General features: G+C 38.8%; 2 protein-coding genes across 2 annotated transcripts; both read left to right on the top strand.

The window, feature by feature from the left end:
- Positions 1 to 4457: 4457 nt before the first annotated feature.
- LOC147616958 (protein NRT1/ PTR FAMILY 8.1-like) lies at positions 4458 to 11071 on the top strand. Its single transcript, XM_086776605.1, has 4 exons — positions 4458 to 4765; positions 4864 to 5081; positions 9335 to 9849; positions 9996 to 11071. The coding sequence occupies exons 1-4, from the start codon at positions 4597 to 4599 to the stop codon at positions 10861 to 10863; spliced, it is 1770 nt and encodes a 589-aa protein (XP_086632731.1). The 5' UTR covers positions 4458 to 4596; the 3' UTR covers positions 10864 to 11071.
- Positions 11072 to 14574: 3503 nt separating this feature from the next.
- On the top strand, positions 14575 to 18395 carry LOC147616957 (protein NRT1/ PTR FAMILY 8.1-like). Its single transcript, XM_086776604.1, has 4 exons — positions 14575 to 15173; positions 15272 to 15489; positions 16522 to 17039; positions 17186 to 18395. The coding sequence occupies exons 1-4, from the start codon at positions 15005 to 15007 to the stop codon at positions 18051 to 18053; spliced, it is 1773 nt and encodes a 590-aa protein (XP_086632730.1). The 5' UTR covers positions 14575 to 15004; the 3' UTR covers positions 18054 to 18395.
- Positions 18396 to 18966: the final 571 nt, after the last annotated feature.

Here is an 18966-nt window from a genome sequence, read left to right as displayed (position 1 = left end):
ATATTATTTCTTATGTTATGTTGTAGGCTTCTCAAGAAGATTCTTACCCCTAAAAAATCTATTACCGAACTCATGAGATGGGTGTCATAAAATGCTCTCCTATGATAGGTATGGATTACACAAAAATACACGCATGTCCCAATGATTGCATGCTATTTAGAGGGGTTAATAAAGATGTAGCACAAAGTCTACAATGTGGAGAGAGTCACTATAGGGATGATTTTCAAGGAGACAAAGTTCCTCGGAAGGTGTTAAGACACTTTCGTATCATTCTTCGCATCCAACACATGTTTAAATGTAAGGGGATTGCAGAACTCATGACATGGCATGCTACTCATTACTCAATTTATGGCATCATGAGGATCGTAACTGATTCACTAGCATGGCAACATGTGGAGCATGAATTGCCAAAGTTTAAAGATGAGCCCTGTCACTTACATCTTGGCTTAGGCATGGATGGTGTTAACCCATTTGGCTTCAAGTCCACATCATGGTCTACTTGGCATATTGTATTGGTGGTGAATAACAACTTTCCTCCATGGGTGGCAATCAAGAAAGTTCATATCATTCTTGCTCTGTACCAGGCAGGTATAAGATGGCGACAAACATGGATGTGAACCTCGAGCCTTTGATTGAGGATCTTGAGACACTATGGATGTGAACCTTGAGCCTTTGATTGAGGATCCTGAGACACTATGGCGAGGTATCAAAGTGCATGATGTTTCAAGGCCAATAAATAAGCGTGAGACGGAGGTGAAAGAAGTTTTGCTTTAGATGATACATGACTATCCCAAGTTCTCAGAATACTTAGGTACATACTTGAACCGGATAACTTTAAACTTTAATTTTAGATCTCAATCATCTCAATTTTAAAATAGGTTTGGTAACCTTTGGACATCATGCATGTTCGATTTGTGGACCGTCACTTGTTTCGAAAAAGACCCTCTACATATAAGAAGGTGGTGTATGACAAACATCATTGATTTCTCCCTCTTTCACATCCTAAGTATGTGCCACATGATGTCTCACCACTTGTGATAAGAGGTAGATATTGGTTTGAGGCATGGAGAAGCACCCCCAATCCACTACCCAATGGGATGTCTAGATACTCAATCTTCTTTCGACTTGCATATTGGTGTGACATGAAGATTAATCATCTCTTAGATCCCATGCATATCTTCAAGAATGTGGCAACAAATATTTGGGACCATTTAATTGGTAAAAGAGATACAAAGGGTACAAGGGATGACTTACAAAATATTGGACACCTTCAAAGTGTATGGCCAATTGAAAGTGAGAGTGGTAACATGGTCCTACCAAAGGCACCATGGGTATTAACCAATAGGGAGCACAAAAAGGTGAAAAGGACGATTTTCTCTTTTCGTACACCAACGGGAATAATGCATTCATATTGAAGGGTGCCTTCACAAAGACCAAAAAGAAAGGAGAGGTACAATTATATGGCCTCAAGACACATGATTAGCACAATATATTACAGGTATATAAATATTCGCTTATTCATTTTCTCTTTCTGGTATAGAATTTGTAGGCTCGTATACTAACTTCCATTTTTTTCTATGCATAATTTATTCTTCCAATTGCTATAGTTGGTTTTGGAGACAAGAAGGTGAGAGAGGCTATTCACAAAATGGGAAGCTTGGTGAGGTATGAATCTTCTCTTCAATTCACTAGCTAAGTTATATTGCATAATTGGTATTCTCATGCGCTCACAAGTTATGTATAATAATTGCTATGTATGTAGGTACATATCCTTAAAGAAGATAGATCCTACATCCATTGAGATGGCTCGTCTCAATGCTATGGAGGCAATGTGTATGATCAAGGAATACTTTCCTAGAACAATCCTCACTAGACAATTGCATCTTGTGGTGCATTTGGTTGATGAAGTGGTGCTTTGTGGTGTTATTCCTAGTTCGATGGATGTTCTTCCTTGAAGGGTTCATTAAAACCTTAAAGGACTTTGTCAGACAAAGAGCAAGGCCAAAACCAAGTATGGTAGAGGGATGGTTGATGTAAGAGTCTCTTGTGTATATCTCAAAACATCTATCTTGCATAGATTCTTCCATGCCATGAGTGTGGAGCAATGAGGAGGATGACCGACTAATCACTAATGTGCCACAAGGAAAAGAAAGGCAATGAAGACTAGATGAAGAATTATGGCAAGGTGAATACATTATGCATTCTAAATAGTCCCATCATGGAGAAGTGGATTGGGAGATCCAAGGATGCAATCAATAGACCAAAGGATGAGAGAAGAGCTTTCAGAAGAGTAGATAGACGCTTGCCATTCCCACCTGGTTTCGGACCTCTACCAAATGTGATCAATATAGAATGGCTTTGTATGGCAATATTGAATGGAGAGATGATCACAAGAGAAAAGCATGAATATACAAGAGAATGTGACCCTCAAGTAAGTGCATTCTTTAACTTTGTCTCATGGTTCGATCGTTATATACCTTGTTTAATGCACTATACTAAATGTCATGGTTTTGTTTAATGTTAGTACAAACTTTATAATACAATATGGTCAAAGGGAAGGCACTTTCTCAAGGAGCACGTGGATTCTAAAAGAAACACATTTGATTGTGGTGTGATGGTAACTTTTGAGCAACAAAGTCAAGCTAGTAGACAAAGGGAAGACACTTTCGTAACAAGGAGCATGTGGATTCTAAAAGAAACACATTTGATTGTGGTGTGATGGTAACTTTTGAGCAACAAAGTCAAGCTAGTAGACATGATACCAATGTCATAGAGAACAATCTTAAGTATTGTGGATCTATTCAAGATATTCTTGAGGTTGTTTTAGAGCATTTAGTCTATTCATCTTTGATTTCAATTGGTTCAAGGTGATATTCTAGAGGTGCTCCAAGGGTTATGATGGATGTTTTTTTAAAACTATAATAATTTTCTGTGTGTATGTGACATATATAACTTAAATTCAGCAGTCAACAACTCTTTGGAATTTTATGTAGTGAGAATAGCAGAGAAATTTTGCTGCTATTTTCACTTCTCATCGATAGCAAAATTACAGTATAGCAATAAAATTTTGCTACTATACTTGTTGCCCTACTATAGGCGTTGTTGAGAGCATCAATATTTCGCCACGAGGTAGTGAATGAGATCCCCGACATCCCAAGAAAATAAATGCTGCTGGAACTTTGCTATGCCCCAATGTGTTGTAGTGATACATACAGTATATGTGTATATGCACACACACACACACACACATACTTACATTTATATTTATAAATATAAATGGCAGCGAATATTTATAAATATAAATGGTAGCGAATGAAATCCTTGACATCTCGACAAAATAAATGCTGCTGGAACTCTGCTATGCCCCCGATGTGTTGTAGTGATACATACAGTATATGTACACACACACACACACACACACACATACATACATTTATATTTATAAATATAAATAGATACATACATAAATATAAATATATTTATGTATGTATGTGTGTGTGTATATGTATATACATACATACATATACATATATATATACATAATATGTATGTATGTGCACACACACACATATATGTGTATATATACATATGTATATGTATGTGTATGTATATATATACATGTGTGTGTGTGTGCGTGTATACATGTATATATATATATATAATAGGTATGTATATATGTATATATATATTTATAGGTGTATGTGTGCACACACAATCATACATATATGTATGTATGTATGTATGTATGTATGTGTGCACACACACATACATGTATATTTATATGTATGTATATGTATATATATGTACTTACATACATAGATACATACATATACACACACACACACACACACACATATATATACATACATACTTACATATATATGCATACATACATATAAATATATGTATGTATATATATATACATGTGCATGTGTACACACATACATACATACATACATATATATATATATATATATATAGAGAGAGAGAGAGAGAGAGAGAGAGAGAGAGAGAGCATGGACAACACCTAAGAAAAGAAAGGGTAGCTACGGAATCAGTGACATGCCAAAACTTAAGTTTTTCTTAATAGAAACATTATAAATATATTCTTAATTTTTCACCAACACCTATAATAATAAAAGTTAAAATGTGTGTCTGTCATGCCGAAACGGGTTGCTTGATTTGACTTGGGTAGAGGATTCCATTTCAATTATATTTCAAAACTATAGTTTTAAACTGTACTTTTTAGGAAAGTATTTTTTCATGATGGGACAAATTTTATTAATGTATGCACCCTTCACAAATGATAGAGCCGTGTTACAAGCTTCTAGGGCCAACGTGTCAACGATGTCGACGTAGTCTCTGGAGTCTGCGCCATGTCTACGTTGGGAGCTGCGCCTGTAATTTTCATTGAAATCGAGCAAGTGGGTTGTGGTGGGAGAAAAGTTTTTAATCAGGGGGGTTAAGACTCTGTCAAAGCGGGATTATTCTTGCGGAACAGTAATTCTTTGAAGGGGAAAAACTTTTGATGAAGGTCTCAGTGTATAAATCACACTCACGCTCGCCATTGTTGCTGTGCTTAAGAGCTGCAGCGGAATGGGTGCCCAACAGCAAGGAGCGGGCGCAAGTGACGCCAACATGAGTAAATCCGAGCACGGTGTGAGTGAAGCAGCTGCCGCCAGTAGGTGGCTGGACTGGCGTTGCAAGCCCATCGACGCTGATCAGCGTGCAGCTGGGGGTTGGAGAGGCGCGTTCTGCACCATAGGTAATCAGTGGAAGGATTAGCATCGAATATGTGAATTGTTGATGAATTTGACATTAATCTCACACACAGAGCTTGGACACTACTGCGTTTTTCGACAGTTTCTGCCGGTTGCGGCTACTTTGCATTCAGTGGGATCTACTCAAACCTGGTGTTGTACCTGATTCGGGTGTGGAAGGAAACCAACGCCGGCGCTGCCAACGACCTCACCAACCTCTTGGGCACCCTCTTCTTCACCACCGTCATCGGTGCCTTCCTGGGCGACGCCTACTGGGGCCGCTTGTGGACGGTTGTGGTCTTCCAGCTCATGTTTGCTGTGGTGCGCTTCCCTGTCCTGCACTATTAGAGAAGTTATCAATAATATGGCCACTCCATTGTTTTGCAATGTTATCAATAAATAAATAATAATAAGCCACAGAAAATTATTGTTTTGCATTTCCATTAAATATATTTTGTGAGTTTTTTTTAAAGAATGAGAGAGTTTTTTAAGAATAAGAGTGTTTTTCTAAGGTTTTATTTTAGTATATAATGATTAATGCTTGAAAAGTCAAAGAAAAGATTGACCCTCCTTGTCCTTTCTATTTGCATGCTTGAAAAAGTTAAAAAATGATAACCCTTCTTTCCTTTTCTATTTGCATGCATTCACCCATGTCCTTTCTATTTAAGGTCTCACAATTCTCAGAAAAGGCCTCAAGGGCTCATTGCCTACGAGTAGACTAGTAAGAGGAGGAGGAGGAGGAGGAGGAGGGGGGCTGGGGCTCATTCACTAAGATTGTATTAATTAAATACCACATCAGTGGCATTAAATTAATACAACAATGATTTGAGTGAATAGATACTACACTCAAATTAGTATATATAATATGGGCACTCAAATGTTTTGCATTAATTAATTAGTGAAGGCTCAACCAGAGGCTCTTTAGACCTTAGAGCAAGTGTTTTTTTAAGAATAAGAGTGTTTTTTAAAGAATAAGAGTTCTTTTAAGAATAAGAGTGTTTTTCTAAGGTTTTATTTTAGTATATAATGATTAATGCTTGAAAAGTCAAAGAAAAGATTGACCCTCCTTGTCCTTTCTATTTGCATGCTTGAAAAAGTTTTTTAAAAAATGATGTACTCCTTGCCCTTTTTATTTGCATGCATTCACCCATGCCCTTTTTCTATTTGTATGCTTGAAAAAGTTAAAAAAATGATGACCCTTCTTTCCTTTTCTATTTGCATGCATTCACCCATGTCCTTTCTATTTAAGGTCTCACAATTCTTAGAAAAGGCCTCAAGGGCTCATTGCCTACGAGTAGACTAGTAAGAGGAGGAGGAGGAGGGGGGCTCATTTACTAAGATTGTATTAATTAAATACCACATCAGTGGCATTAAATTAATACAACAATGATTTGAGTGAATAGATACTACACTCAAATTCGTATATATAATATGGGCACTCAAATGTTTTGCATTAATTAATTAGTGAAGGCTCAACGAGAGGCTCTTTAGACCTTAGAGCAAGTGTTTTTTTAAGAATAAGAGTGTTTTTTAAAGAATAAGAGTTCTTTTAAGAATAAGAGTGTTTTTCTAAGGTTTTATTTTAGTATATAATGATTAATGCTTGAAAAGTCAAAGAAAAGATTGACCCTCCTTGTCCTTTCTATTTGCATGCTTGAAAAAGTTTAAAAAATGATGTACTCCTTGCCCTTTTTATTTGCATGCATTCACCCATGCCCTTATTCTATTTGTATGCTTGAAAAAGTTAAAAAAATGATGACCCTTCTTGCCTTTTCTATTTGCATGCATTCACCCATGTCCTTTCTATTGAAGGTCTCACATTAATTCTCATAAAAGGTCTCAAGGGCTCATTGCCTACGAGTAGACTAGTAAGAGGAGGAGGAGGAGGAGGAGGGGGGGGCTCATTCAATAAGATTGTATTAATTAAATGCCACATCGACAGTGGCATTAAATTAATACAACAATGATTTGAGTGAATAGATACTACACTCAAATTATAGTATATATAATATGGGCACTCAAATGTTTTGCATTAATTAATTAGTGAAGGCTCAACGAGAGGCTCTTTAGACCTTAGAGCAAGTGTTTTTTTTTGAAGTATTGACTTTCTGGAGTGTTCGTTGATCTCGAACCTTCCATGAAGGGTTTAAAAGCCCAACTCTGCCTCACATTCAAGCCGGCTCTAACTCACATTCAAGCTGAGGCAAAGTCCTTGTGTGTGTGTGTGTGTGTGTGTGTGTGTGTGTGAGAGAGAGAGAGAGAGAGAGAGAGAGAGAGAGAGAGAGAGAGAGAGAGAGAGATTGTTAACACTAAAGAGGAATAATGTCTGTTAAAAGAAACATGTATATGGTTGTGAGAGAGAGACAATATTCCTGTGCAAATATTTGCTGGTGTAATTCTAAGCTCGAAACCATAGCTTTTTTTTAACAGCGTTTCCACAGGCGTACTTAATTAATATGAGCACTAGCCTAAATATGTATTATTAAGCATCATACATTGCTTTAGTGTTTCACTTGGCCACTAGGGGCAAGCATCATGTGAACTCATCTGAATTTGCTTTTAGTCAAGTTTTAGGGACCTTGTATTCCACTTGGGGTGGTTTAGAGTGTCAAATAAAACCTTTTAAAAAATGATTATCACTTTTTGAAATCATTGATAACTTTTAAAAACCAAACTCATGTTTTTCTTTATAAAGTGTATATAAAGCTTCATTAGGTCTTGGAACTTATAGTCAATTTTTTTCACCTTGCCTAGGCAAAACGTAGCAATGAATAGGAATTCCTTTTTCATCCAATTGACCTTATATTTAATTCCAATTTTCTTTTCTTATGCAACCCACTATCCTAACTACCCTTTTATTAATGCAATAGCTAGTAATGCCTTAAATAGTACTCAACATTTTTTCACTCCTTTGAAATACTATGTATTAAGAGAAACATTGATCCCCACACACCTTTCCATTCAAACCTTCAATTTATTGTTACTTTGTTCAAAATTAATGGAAGAGCATGAGCGAGTTTTCAAATATCTTAAAACCGTAATCTATTAATTAAGGAGAAAACCATTTAACCATTGAAAACAGTTATGGCGATTTCTTGCTTGTTTTTTTCTTTCACGAAAACTTAAACAAGAGAAGTCTAGTCTAGACTTCTCTTGCTTACACTAAACTTTATAGTGTTATCCTATTTGGATTTCATTCAATTTTTTCACAATGTTACTTTTGCTTTGTTTTTTTCTTTCAACTTCTCCTTAATTCAAATCAAAATCATTATTACATTATTTATCTTCTTATCAAATTACATTATACATCTTGAACTAGTTTAGAGGGTCTCGTTTTACATTCGTTAACTTTTGTTACCAAAGTGCATATGCTAGGTTTGAATGTTCTTGTATTGATAAAATACTATCACCTTAATATGGTCATATCACACAAAATCAACTTTCATCTCTTTGTTGTTTGGTTTTAATGGTTGCCATCCTAGGGAAAATTATAAGTCAAATTGACTTGAAAGCATGCTGCCTTCCTTTTTTGGTTTCTTTGCATTGGTTGTATTGTATTGCCATTTGGAGATGAAGTGGTCCATGATTATCACTAAGAGGATGGTCATGAATGGTAAACACTTCATTCACTTAACTTCAAGAGTTATCCCATTGATCTTACATTTATTACAATAATTTTTCAATAATCATATGGCCTTATTAACAGATTGGAGTCTCATGGAAAAGAGGTGTAGCTGAATTGTGGGTTCTTGTAGTTGAATTGTGAGTGAATGTTCATGTTTGAGAATGTTTTCTTTATTGTAGCCTTGCCATGAATTCAGCTTTAATCCTAAGATAAAAAATCGTCCATTGAAATCTTGCCATGAATTTAGCTTCCTTAATCAGGTCATTTGACACTAAATATTACAATAATTACCAAAGGCAATGCTCATTGCACTTTCCTTCATCAACTTTGAGTGTGAGAGGCATGAGCAAGCTTGTTGTACATATGATGATCCACATTTATCTATAGATCATGGGTTATTAGCATACTCATGAACATACATTGAGAGAAGGCTTTTTGTTTGGTTATTTGTAGTAAATAGGATCTTTAACTTTCATTATCTAATGAATCATCTACATTGGGCATCACTAGCTAGTCCTAGGACGGTAGAGATGCACATGTACTTTAGTTGTAGTAAGTAGATCTTGAACTTTCATTATCTAATGAATCATCTACAATAGGCATCTCTTAGTGAGGCTGCTTGCACGGAAGAGATGCCCATGTATTTTAGTTGTAGGTAAGTGGGATCTTGAACTTTCATTATCTAATGATCATGGCACATGCTCAGTTGTACTAAGTACTAAGAAGGATCTTAAACTTTCATCATCTACACTAGGCACCACTATTTGAGGATCTTAAACTTTCATTATCTAATGAATCATATACACTATTTGAGGATCTTAAACTTTCATTATCTAATGAATCATATACACTAGGCAGCACTAGTGGGGCTACTTGGATGGCACAGATGCTCACCTTCAAGCATGATTAATGGTGTCTCTAATTAGATGAGCACGAACTGTTTGTGCAGGGTTGTGTGCTGGTGGGCGTGGCAGCCACCATGCAAGAGAATTCTCACACGCAACAAGGCGGATTGAAGTCCTTCCTGTTCGCAGCCTTGTACATAACGGCGCTAGGAAGTGGATCCTACGAGCCGGCAATCGCATCGTTGGGGGCGGATCAGTTCAATAGCGAGCAGGAGAAGGCCACCTACTTCAACTGGATGTTCGTGGCCTGCAATGTGGGGCAGCTGCCGGCCCTTACAGGCCTCACCTATGTGGAGAACAAGGGGGGTTGGGCCCTGGGCTTCTGGATTTCCAGCGCTGTGGTGCTGCTGTCGCTGCCCATCTTTTTGCTGGGCGCCCCTTATTGCCGCCAGTATAAGCCAGGCGGGAACCCCCTCCTCCGCATCATGCAGGTCCTTGTGGCGGCAGCTCGTAAGCTCCGGGTCACACCGGAGTCAGACCCTAAGCTCCTCTATGAAGTCCCCGGCGATTACTCCATCATCCAAAGCTGCCTCAAGATTCAGCACAGGGACAAGTTCAGGTTCGCCTATATCGTCATCTCTAATTCAAACGTTAAGAACTAATCAAAATATTAGTATGAAGCGCTTCTTCAGCTGTGAAAGATAATGCGCGCTTGAAGTACAGCTTTAATGGAAGATAATGAGCTTGGACCTACGATGTGTGCAGATTTTTGGATAAGGCCGCCACAATCACAGAGCAGGATGTGGAAGATCGAGACTATGTGAGCCCGTGGAAGCTTTGCACAGTCACACAAGTTGAGGAAGTGAAGGGTTGGATAGGTATACTTCCTGTGCTGATTTTTGGTGCATTAGCGCAAGCAGTCATGGCACAGACGACAACTCTCTTTGTGGAGCAAGGAGCTGTAATGGATGGAAGGGTTGGGAAATCACACTTCAAAATCCCACCAGGCTCACTGCAAATAGTGGTTATAATTGTTGCTGCTGCCGTAGCACCAGTGTATGATTGTGCTATTATTCCAATGAGCAAGAGGTGGACAAGCAATCCCAGAGGTATAACATCATTACAGAGGATGGGAAGTGGGATAGCAGCCACAATGGTGGCAATGATAGTGGCAGCCCTGGTTGAGAAGAGAAGGCTGGAGGTATTCCGGCATGGTGACAATCTCTCAATTCTATGGCTAATCCCACAAAATGCAATTGTGGGACTAAGCATGGCTTTGCTGGTTGTTGGACAGATGGAGTTTTTCTACACTGAGATATCAGAGAGTGTGAGGAGCCTTGGGATCTGCCTTACATTGGTATGTCGTGGCTTGGGTAATTTCTTAAGCAGTCTCTTTGTTACAATTGTTACTTCCATAACCTCTCACCATGGTCACCACTTGGGATGGATCCCACCCAACCTTAACTTGGGCCACCTTGACTACTTTTATTGGTTCCTTTCCTCTTTAACGTTTGTCACTTTGCTCCTTTACATCATATATGCACATCACTACACCTATGTGGAGCAACAGCCCAATTTGATTTATACTACTCCTAGCCACCAAGAGCTTAAAAGCCCCCAAATGTATGACTAGAGAACTTGTGGTAGAGAACACTCTTGAGGAAAGTGTAACTTGCCTTAAATAATTAAACCTGCCAAAAAAAAAAAGTGTAGAAGAAGGTTTTCACACAAAGGGGTAATCTTGTAAGACGATGATGTACTTCATGGAAAAGACCCAGAGTTATTGAATTCCCATCTACAACTATTTTATATAACAGAATTTGGATGAGCCTTTGCTTAAGGAATTAATGCCCTTGCTTAGATCATTTTCATCATCATTCATTCTATTTTATAAGAGACTTATGCCTTTTGACTTTTCTCTAAAAATTCTTGCCTTTAATATATGTTTACCAACTTTGTAGGAGTGTTACTTCCTAGCAACATTCTAATGATTAGAAATATCTTGCCACTTCTCCTTTGAATAATGACTTTGCTCTTGACTTTTTTCATCATTGCAATCGATCTCCTTGAGTATTATTATTCTTTGACATTGCCTATATGGTAATGTTGATCTCTACATTAAGGATTTAGCAATGTAAAAAAGAACAATTGAAACTTGTAACTCGTGTCAAACAATTGACAAGGAAGATAATGTGTAAGTAATGAGAGAACCTCAGTGTGACCATTTTATGTCTTTCGTTGTCTCAAACATGGGGCTACACATGTCTTTGTATGCCTATTCACCTATAAGAAAAAGTGTTACAAAGGGTACTCTTAAAAGGGATGCCTTATTGGACACCTTTTTTGGGTTTAAGGGTGGGTAGACAAACGCATTTTTAGGTGGCCAAAAAGATGGACTTGTGGGTTTTAGGCACCTTCTTTTTAAGATGGAAATGGGCAAAAAGGGTGCACATGATAATTTTAAAAAAACATGTATTTACCCTCTTTAAGAAGGGGTGTGATCTTTTGGTGAGCTTTCTTGGCAAGCTTTCTTGGGGCGAGCTATTGAAAATGGTGAGCTTTTGGATATTTCTTATCTTTTGTGTACTTATTAAGCTAATCACACCCAGTCCATTGTATGCAAAAGAATATATAAGTGAACTAGCATTTGAGATAACCAAAACTAATGAAGAGTAAAAGGCATACATAACATAGAACATAGAACATAACATGGACAACGTAGAACATAACATGCATGATAACCACAATCAATATTACAATGTCCACAATTCCAAAAAGACAATGTGCACAATTCCAAAAAGACAATGTGCACATGACTAACAATCCCAAAAAGACAACGTCCACAATTCCAAAAAGGCAATGCCCACATGACTAACAATCCCAAAAAGGTAATGTCCACAATTCCAAAAAGACAATGTCCACATGACTAACACTCTAAACTATGTGCTTGTGGTAGGACTTGGACGATTCTTTCTCTTGAGATTATGTGTATCACCACTTTGGAGCTCCCTCTTGAGACACTTATTATAAATTTCCTTGTTTTTCTCGACACACACATAGAAATGCATCATAAGTTCACATACTTTTGCCATGCGTTTGCATCCTGCCAGCATATCAAACACTATGTCATCCTTCTTTGTAAAGGTTACCAACAGCTATCTATCAAAAAGCATCAAAAGATACACATACAAAGGTCACACACATGTGAGTGCAAAGGCCTGAGAACATACATACAATCATATTTTTGATTCAAACAATGCGAAGAGAACACGTACATACTTGCACAAGAAGGATGACTGTTCAGCCCCTCCAAGATATAGCCCGCTTGGACCACTAGTGTATGTTGGATTGATATTAGGTGGCAACTCTAGGATGAAGCTTTTCATTGCACAAAATGCTTGAGCATCAATTTTCTATCCTTCTTCTCTATCCATCCATGGCCTTGGGTATCCTTTTTGATAAAAGAGACACACTACCAAGTAACCACATACATGAAGATACATGAAATCAAATGAAAAAGCTTCCCTTACATAGAAGTACACATAAATTTACTTTCTTACTATATATATGCTCACTTATGAACATAAAAAACCTTACATATATATGCTTACTAACATATAAGATTAGTCTCTTATGTTTTCAACTTACATATTTTGGGGAAAATTTGCACGATAATATCCAAGCCGCAAGCCAAGAGACAAGAAATGGTTCAACTCAACCACCTTGGCACACTCCACGAACATAGGCGCATGCTCCATAATGGTGCAGACCACAAACCACCCTTGGTCCTTGGGGGGTTCACTCATAAATATGACTGACTCGACAATCTCTCTATAATGAATATTCCATAGAGGAATGTCCCCCTCATTGTGGAGCCGTTTGGGTACCAATGATGTTGGCAGATCGGCACAATCAAACTTTGCTACACACTTGCTTGGTGATTCCTTCAAAGTTAGTCCCTCTGTGGCATGTGCATACAAAAAAACGTACTAGTTTCTTCATTGATCTATCATCCCAACAAAGCATAAGTTTATGAGAAAAAATTCTTTATGAATAAGGAAGAAATGAGAGGGTACTCAATCCACGATGGGCAACATACATGCTCCCAATCGGACAAACCCTCATCCTTCCATACATGTAAGATGGACTCTCCCATGAGAGCCATAAATTGGTCTCATTTGGCCGTTGTGTGAGTTGCCCACTCTCAATGAGTTGTGACACCCACCTTTGAATTTCCAAAAGATACACAATCATCTCATAAACAAATTCTAAGAGTAGAAAGTGACATAATGCATATACTACATGTACACTTAAGCTTTACGTGTACACCAAACGGCAAGTGGTTTTTTCAATTTCTAGCTCTTTGTCCATAGGCTCAGCATTCTTCATTGTGGCCCTCCAAGTATGTAAAGGATTTTTGGAAATTATGCATCCTCATGTCCTTGAAATATACCTTAATGGCTCACCACCAGTCTCTAGATCTTTCATAATCTTGGAAGCCCTCATACAAGCATGGTACCAATATGTCTCCTTCCTCATGTGAGTGCGGAAAGGCATATTATCTGTTGACATTGCCCAACTACTATTGCACTTATTTAGGCCCTGCTAAGATTTGCAAGATCTCCTTTTTCCTACAAGGATCCATACCCATGACAAAAGGCAAAAACAAGGATGAGAAACTATATGAAACTAGAAGACCTACACCTTGTAGGACTAATTGTTGAAGTTGAGATCCATTGCAAGTTATCCTTCTTCACTGCCTTATTATTAATCCAATCAATGTTAAACAAGACGCTAAAGAAACTGGGACCATTATTCGGATTAGCAATGGTAGTGATTTTGTATGCCCTATTGATGAATCTTTGCAAGACAATCACATAGAATCTTATTCAACATCTTTCAACTTTTCCCATACATAATCAGCAATATACACACCTTTTCCACTTGTCTTAAAGAAAAAGTATACTGGTTTTCATATTCTTCATCTCCAAGTAGTTGTTGATCAAGCATATAATTAGTTTTTGCCATTAAGGCCTCATGAACTCCTCCTATATGTAACACAAAGTAGACCACTCTTGGTGAGTCATATCTACAAAACAACCATGAATTGGTTTGGTGTCCCGACTACTAAAACATTACCTTGAAGACCAACTAGGATATCACACAAGCTGGGCTATTATAGCAAGGTTTCATAGGTGCACTTCTTATCTCTAGAATCATTTCTCTTTCAATAATTGCTCGAGTATCTAGTGGGAGAGCTGCCATTATACTCTCTTTGTTTTCCAATCCAAACTTTTGAAACATGTAGATCTCATGCCTAAGAGCGGTAAGCCTGGGATAATATCATTCACCACATCAGCAAAACAACAAAGAGCATGCCAAGGAAGCTTGGGATGATTTAGAGAAAGTATTTGGAGCTAGGGCAAAAAATTTAGAAATAAATACAGTTCTATGGGCTTGATATGGAGTTCAAAGACTCATTTGTGGAGCATGTAGATAAGATGAAGAGCATTATGATGCAACTTGTATTTATCAAGGCACCCATGATGAGAAAGAATCTACAATTGCGATCTTAATCAAAAGCATATCTCAAGAGTTTTCTTTCATGGTAACAACTCTTACTAATCTTAATCAGGGGGGTTAAGACTCTGTCAAAGCGGGATTCTTCTTGCGGAACAGTAATTCTTTGAAGGGGAAAAACTTTTGATGAAGGTCTCACTGTATAAATCACACTCACGCTCGCCATTGTTGCTGTGCTTAAGAGCTGCAGCGGAATGGGTGCCCAACAGCAAGGAGCGGGCGCAAGTGACGCCAACATGAGTAAATCCGAGCACGGTGTGAGTGAAGCAGCTGCTGCCAGTAGGTGGCTGGACTGGCGTTGCAAGCCCATCGACGCTGATCAGCGTGCAGCTGGGGGTTGGAAAGGCGCGTTCTGCACCATAGGTAATTAGTGGAAGGATTAGCATCGAATATGTGAATTGTTGATGAATTTGACATTAATCTCACACACAGAGCTTGGACACTACTGCGTTTTTCGACAGTTTCTGCCGGTTGCGGCTACTTTGCATTCAGTGGGATCTACTCAAACCTGGTGTTGTACCTGATTCGGGTGTGGAAGGAAACCAACGCCGGCGCTGCCAACGACCTGACCAACCTCTTGGGCACCCTCTTCTTCACCACCGTCATCGGTGCCTTCCTGGGCGACGCCTACTGGGGCCGCTTGTGGACGGTTGTGGTCTTCCAGCTCATGTTTGCTGTGGTGCGCTTCCGACCTCCTCTGTCCTGCACTATTAGTCAATAATATGGCCACTCCATTGTTTTGCAATGTTATCAATAAATAAATAATAATAGGCCACGGAAAAATATTGTTTTGCATTTCCATTAAATATATTTTGTGAGTTTTTTTAAGAATAAGAGTGTTTTTTTAAGGTTTTATTTTAGTATGTAATGATTAATGTTTGAAAAGTCAAAGAAAAAATTTACCCTCCTTGTCCTTTCCATTTGCATGCTTGAAAAAATAAAAAAAAATGATGTACTCTTTGCCCTTTTTATTTGCATGCATTCACCCATGCCCTTTTTCTATTTGTATGCTAGTTGAAAAAGTTAAAAAAATGATGACCCTTCTTGCCTTTTCTATTTGCATGCATTCACCCATGTCCTTTCTATTTAAGGTCTCACAATTCTCATAAAAAGCCTCAAAAGCTCATTGGCTATAAGAGGAGGAGGGGGAAGATTGTATTAATTAAATACCACATCAGTGGCATTAAATTAATACAACAATGATTTGAGTGAATAGATACTACACTGAAATTGTAGTATATATAATATGGGCACTCAATTGTTTTGCATTAATTAATAAGTGAAGGCTCAACAAGAGGCTCTTTAGACCTTAGAGCATCACTAGCTCTAGTAGGACGGTAGAGATGCACATGTACTTTAGTTGTAGTTTGCATTAATTAATAAGTGAAGGCTCAACAAGAGGCTCTTTAGACCTTAGAGCATCACTAGCTCTAGTAGGACGGTAGAGATGCACATGTACTTTAGTTGTAGTACGTAGGATCTTGAACTTTCATTATCTAATGATCATGGCACATGCTCAGTTGTACTAAGTCCTAAGAAGGATCTTAAACTTTCATCATCTACACTACTATTTGAGGATCTTAAACTTTCATTATCTAATGAATCATATAAACTAGGCACCACTAGTGGGGCTACTTGGATGGCACAGATGCTCACCTTCAAGCATGATTAATGGTGTTTCTAATTAGATGAGCACGAACTGTTTGTGCAGGGTTGTGTGCTGGTGGGCGTGGCAGCCACCATGCAAGAGAATTCTCACACGCAGCAAGGCGGATTGAAGTCCTTCCTGTTCGCAATCGCCTTGTACATAACGGCGCTAGGAAGTGGATCCTACGAGCCGGCAATCGCATCGTTGGGGGCGGATCAGTTCAATAGCGAGCAGGAGAAGGCCACCTACTTCAACTGGATGTTCGTGGCCTGCAATGTGGGGCAGCTGCCGGCCCTTACAGGCCTCACCTATGTGGAGAACAAGGGGGGTTGGGCCCTGGGCTTCTGGATTTCCAGCGCTGTGGTGCTGCTGTCGCTGCCCATCTTTTTGCTGGGCGCCCCTTATTGCCGCCAGTATAAGCCAGGCGGGAACCCCCTCCTCCGCATCATGCAGGTCCTTGTGGCCGCAGCTCGTAAGCTCCGGGTCACACCGGAGTCAGACCCTAAGCTCCTCTATGAAGTCCCCGGCGATTACTCCATCATCCAAAGCTGCCTCAAGATTCAGCACAGGGACAAGTTCAGGTTCGCCTATATCGTCATCTCTAATTCAAACGTTAAGAACTAATCAAAATATTAGTATGAAGCGCTTCTTCAGCTGTGAAAGATAATGCGCGCTTGAAGTACAGCTTTAATGGAAGATAATGAGCTTGGACCTACGATGTGTGCAGATTTTTGGATAAGGCCGCCACAATCACAGAGCAGGATGTGGAAGATCGAGACTATGTGAGCCCGTGGAAGCTTTGCACAGTCACACAAGTTGAGGAAGTGAAGGGTTGGATCGGTATACTTCCTGTGCTGATTTTTGGTGCATTAGCGCAAGCAGTCATGGCACAGATGACAACTCTCTTTGTGGAGCAAGGAGCTGTAATGGATGGAAGGGTTGGGAAATCACACTTCAAAATCCCACCAGGCTCACTGCAAATAGTGGCTATAATTGTTGCTGCTGCCCTCGCACCAGTGTATGATTACGCTATTATTCCTATGAGCAAGAGGTGGACAAGCAATCCCAGAGGCATAACATCATTACAAAGGATGGGAAGTGGGATAGCAGCCACAATGGTGGCAATGATAGTGGCAGCCCTGGTTGAGAAGAGAAGGCTGGAGGTATTCCGGCATGGTGGCAATTTCTCAATTCTGTGGCTAATCCCACAAAATGCAATTGTGGGACTAAGCATGGCTTTGCTGGTTGTTGGACAGATGGAGTTTTTCTACACTGAGATATCAGAGAGTGTGAGGAGCCTTGGGATCTGCCTTACATTGGTATGTCGTGGCTTGGGTAATTTCTTAAGCAGTCTCTTTGTTACAATTGTTACTTCCATAACCTCTCACCATGGTCACCACTTGGGATGGATCCCACCCAACCTTAACTTGGGCCACCTTGACTACTTTTATTGGTTCCTTTCCTCTTTAACGTTTGTCACTTTGCTCCTTTACATCATATATGCACATCACTACACCTATGTGGAGCAACAGCCCAATTTGATTTATACTACTCCTAGCCACCAAGAGCTTAAAAGCCCGCAAAGGTGTGAATAGTGGACTTGTGGATCCCATGGTAGAGAACTCTCTTGAGGAAAGTGTAACTTGCCTTAAAGCCAAAATAATGTAAGCCTAAAAAAAAAACTGTAGATAAAGGTTTTCACACAAAGGAGTAATCTTGTAAGACGATGATGTACTTCATGGAAAAGACCCAGAGTTATTAAATTCCCATCTACAACTATTGTATATAACACAATTGGATGAGCCTTTGCTCAAAGACTTAATGACCCCACTTAGATTATTTTCATCATCATTCGTTCTATTTTATGTGAGACTTATGCCTTTTGATTTTTCTCTAAAAATTCTTGCCTTTAATATATGTTTACCAACTTTGTCGAAGTGTTACTTTGCAACTTTCTAAGGATTAGAAATATCTTGCCATTCACTTCTCCTTTGAATAACGACTTTGCTCTTGACTTTTTTCATCATTAAGATTGATCTCCTTGAGTTTTACTATTCTTTGACATTGCCTACATGGTAATGTTGATCTCTACATTAAGGAATATTTAGCAATGTAAAAAAGAACAGCTGAACTTGTAACTCGTGTCAAATAACTAACAAGGAAATGATAATGTGTAAGTAATGAGAGAATGGCAATGACCATTTTATGTCTTTAATTGTCTCAAACATGGTGCTAAAAACATCCTTGTATGTCTCAAACGATAATGTGTAAGTAAGGAGAGAATGGCAATGACCATTTTTTATCTTTAACTGTCTCAAACATAGTGCTAAAAACATCCTTATTCTCTCTCTCCTTTTCACTTAGTGATTTTACGAGCTTCTTGACCCTTGCATCCATGCCCATCATGGTGCGCTGAACAGATGTGTAAATACTATGAGCTTGCATTGCTAGCCTCCTAGGGTATCCCAATAACCCTGCATTGCCTTCACACACATACTTAATGAAAGA

Source organism: Cibotium barometz, chromosome 37 (genome assembly GCF_041138505.1).
Source record: "Cibotium barometz isolate CiBa-2024 chromosome 37, ASM4113850v1, whole genome shotgun sequence".
Classification (NCBI taxonomy): Eukaryota; Viridiplantae; Streptophyta; class Polypodiopsida; order Cyatheales; family Cibotiaceae; genus Cibotium; species Cibotium barometz.
This window is presented reverse-complemented; position numbering and strand designations above follow the sequence as displayed.

Bases quoted from the DNA above. Each gene is read 5' to 3' on its own strand.
- LOC147616958 (XM_086776605.1), top strand. From the start codon at position 4,597: ATGGGTGCCCAACAGCAAGGAGCGGGCGCAAGTGACGCCAACATGAGT. The intron at 4,766-4,863 runs GTAATCAGTGGA...GTTTTTCGACAG, and splicing joins AGGCGCGTTCTGCACCATAG to TTTCTGCCGGTTGCGGCTAC. The intron at 5,082-9,334 runs GTGCGCTTCCCT...CTGTTTGTGCAG, and splicing joins TCCAGCTCATGTTTGCTGTG to GGTTGTGTGCTGGTGGGCGT.
- LOC147616957 (XM_086776604.1), top strand. From the start codon at position 15,005: ATGGGTGCCCAACAGCAAGGAGCGGGCGCAAGTGACGCCAACATGAGT. The intron at 15,174-15,271 runs GTAATTAGTGGA...GTTTTTCGACAG, and splicing joins AGGCGCGTTCTGCACCATAG to TTTCTGCCGGTTGCGGCTAC. The intron at 15,490-16,521 runs GTGCGCTTCCGA...CTGTTTGTGCAG, and splicing joins TCCAGCTCATGTTTGCTGTG to GGTTGTGTGCTGGTGGGCGT.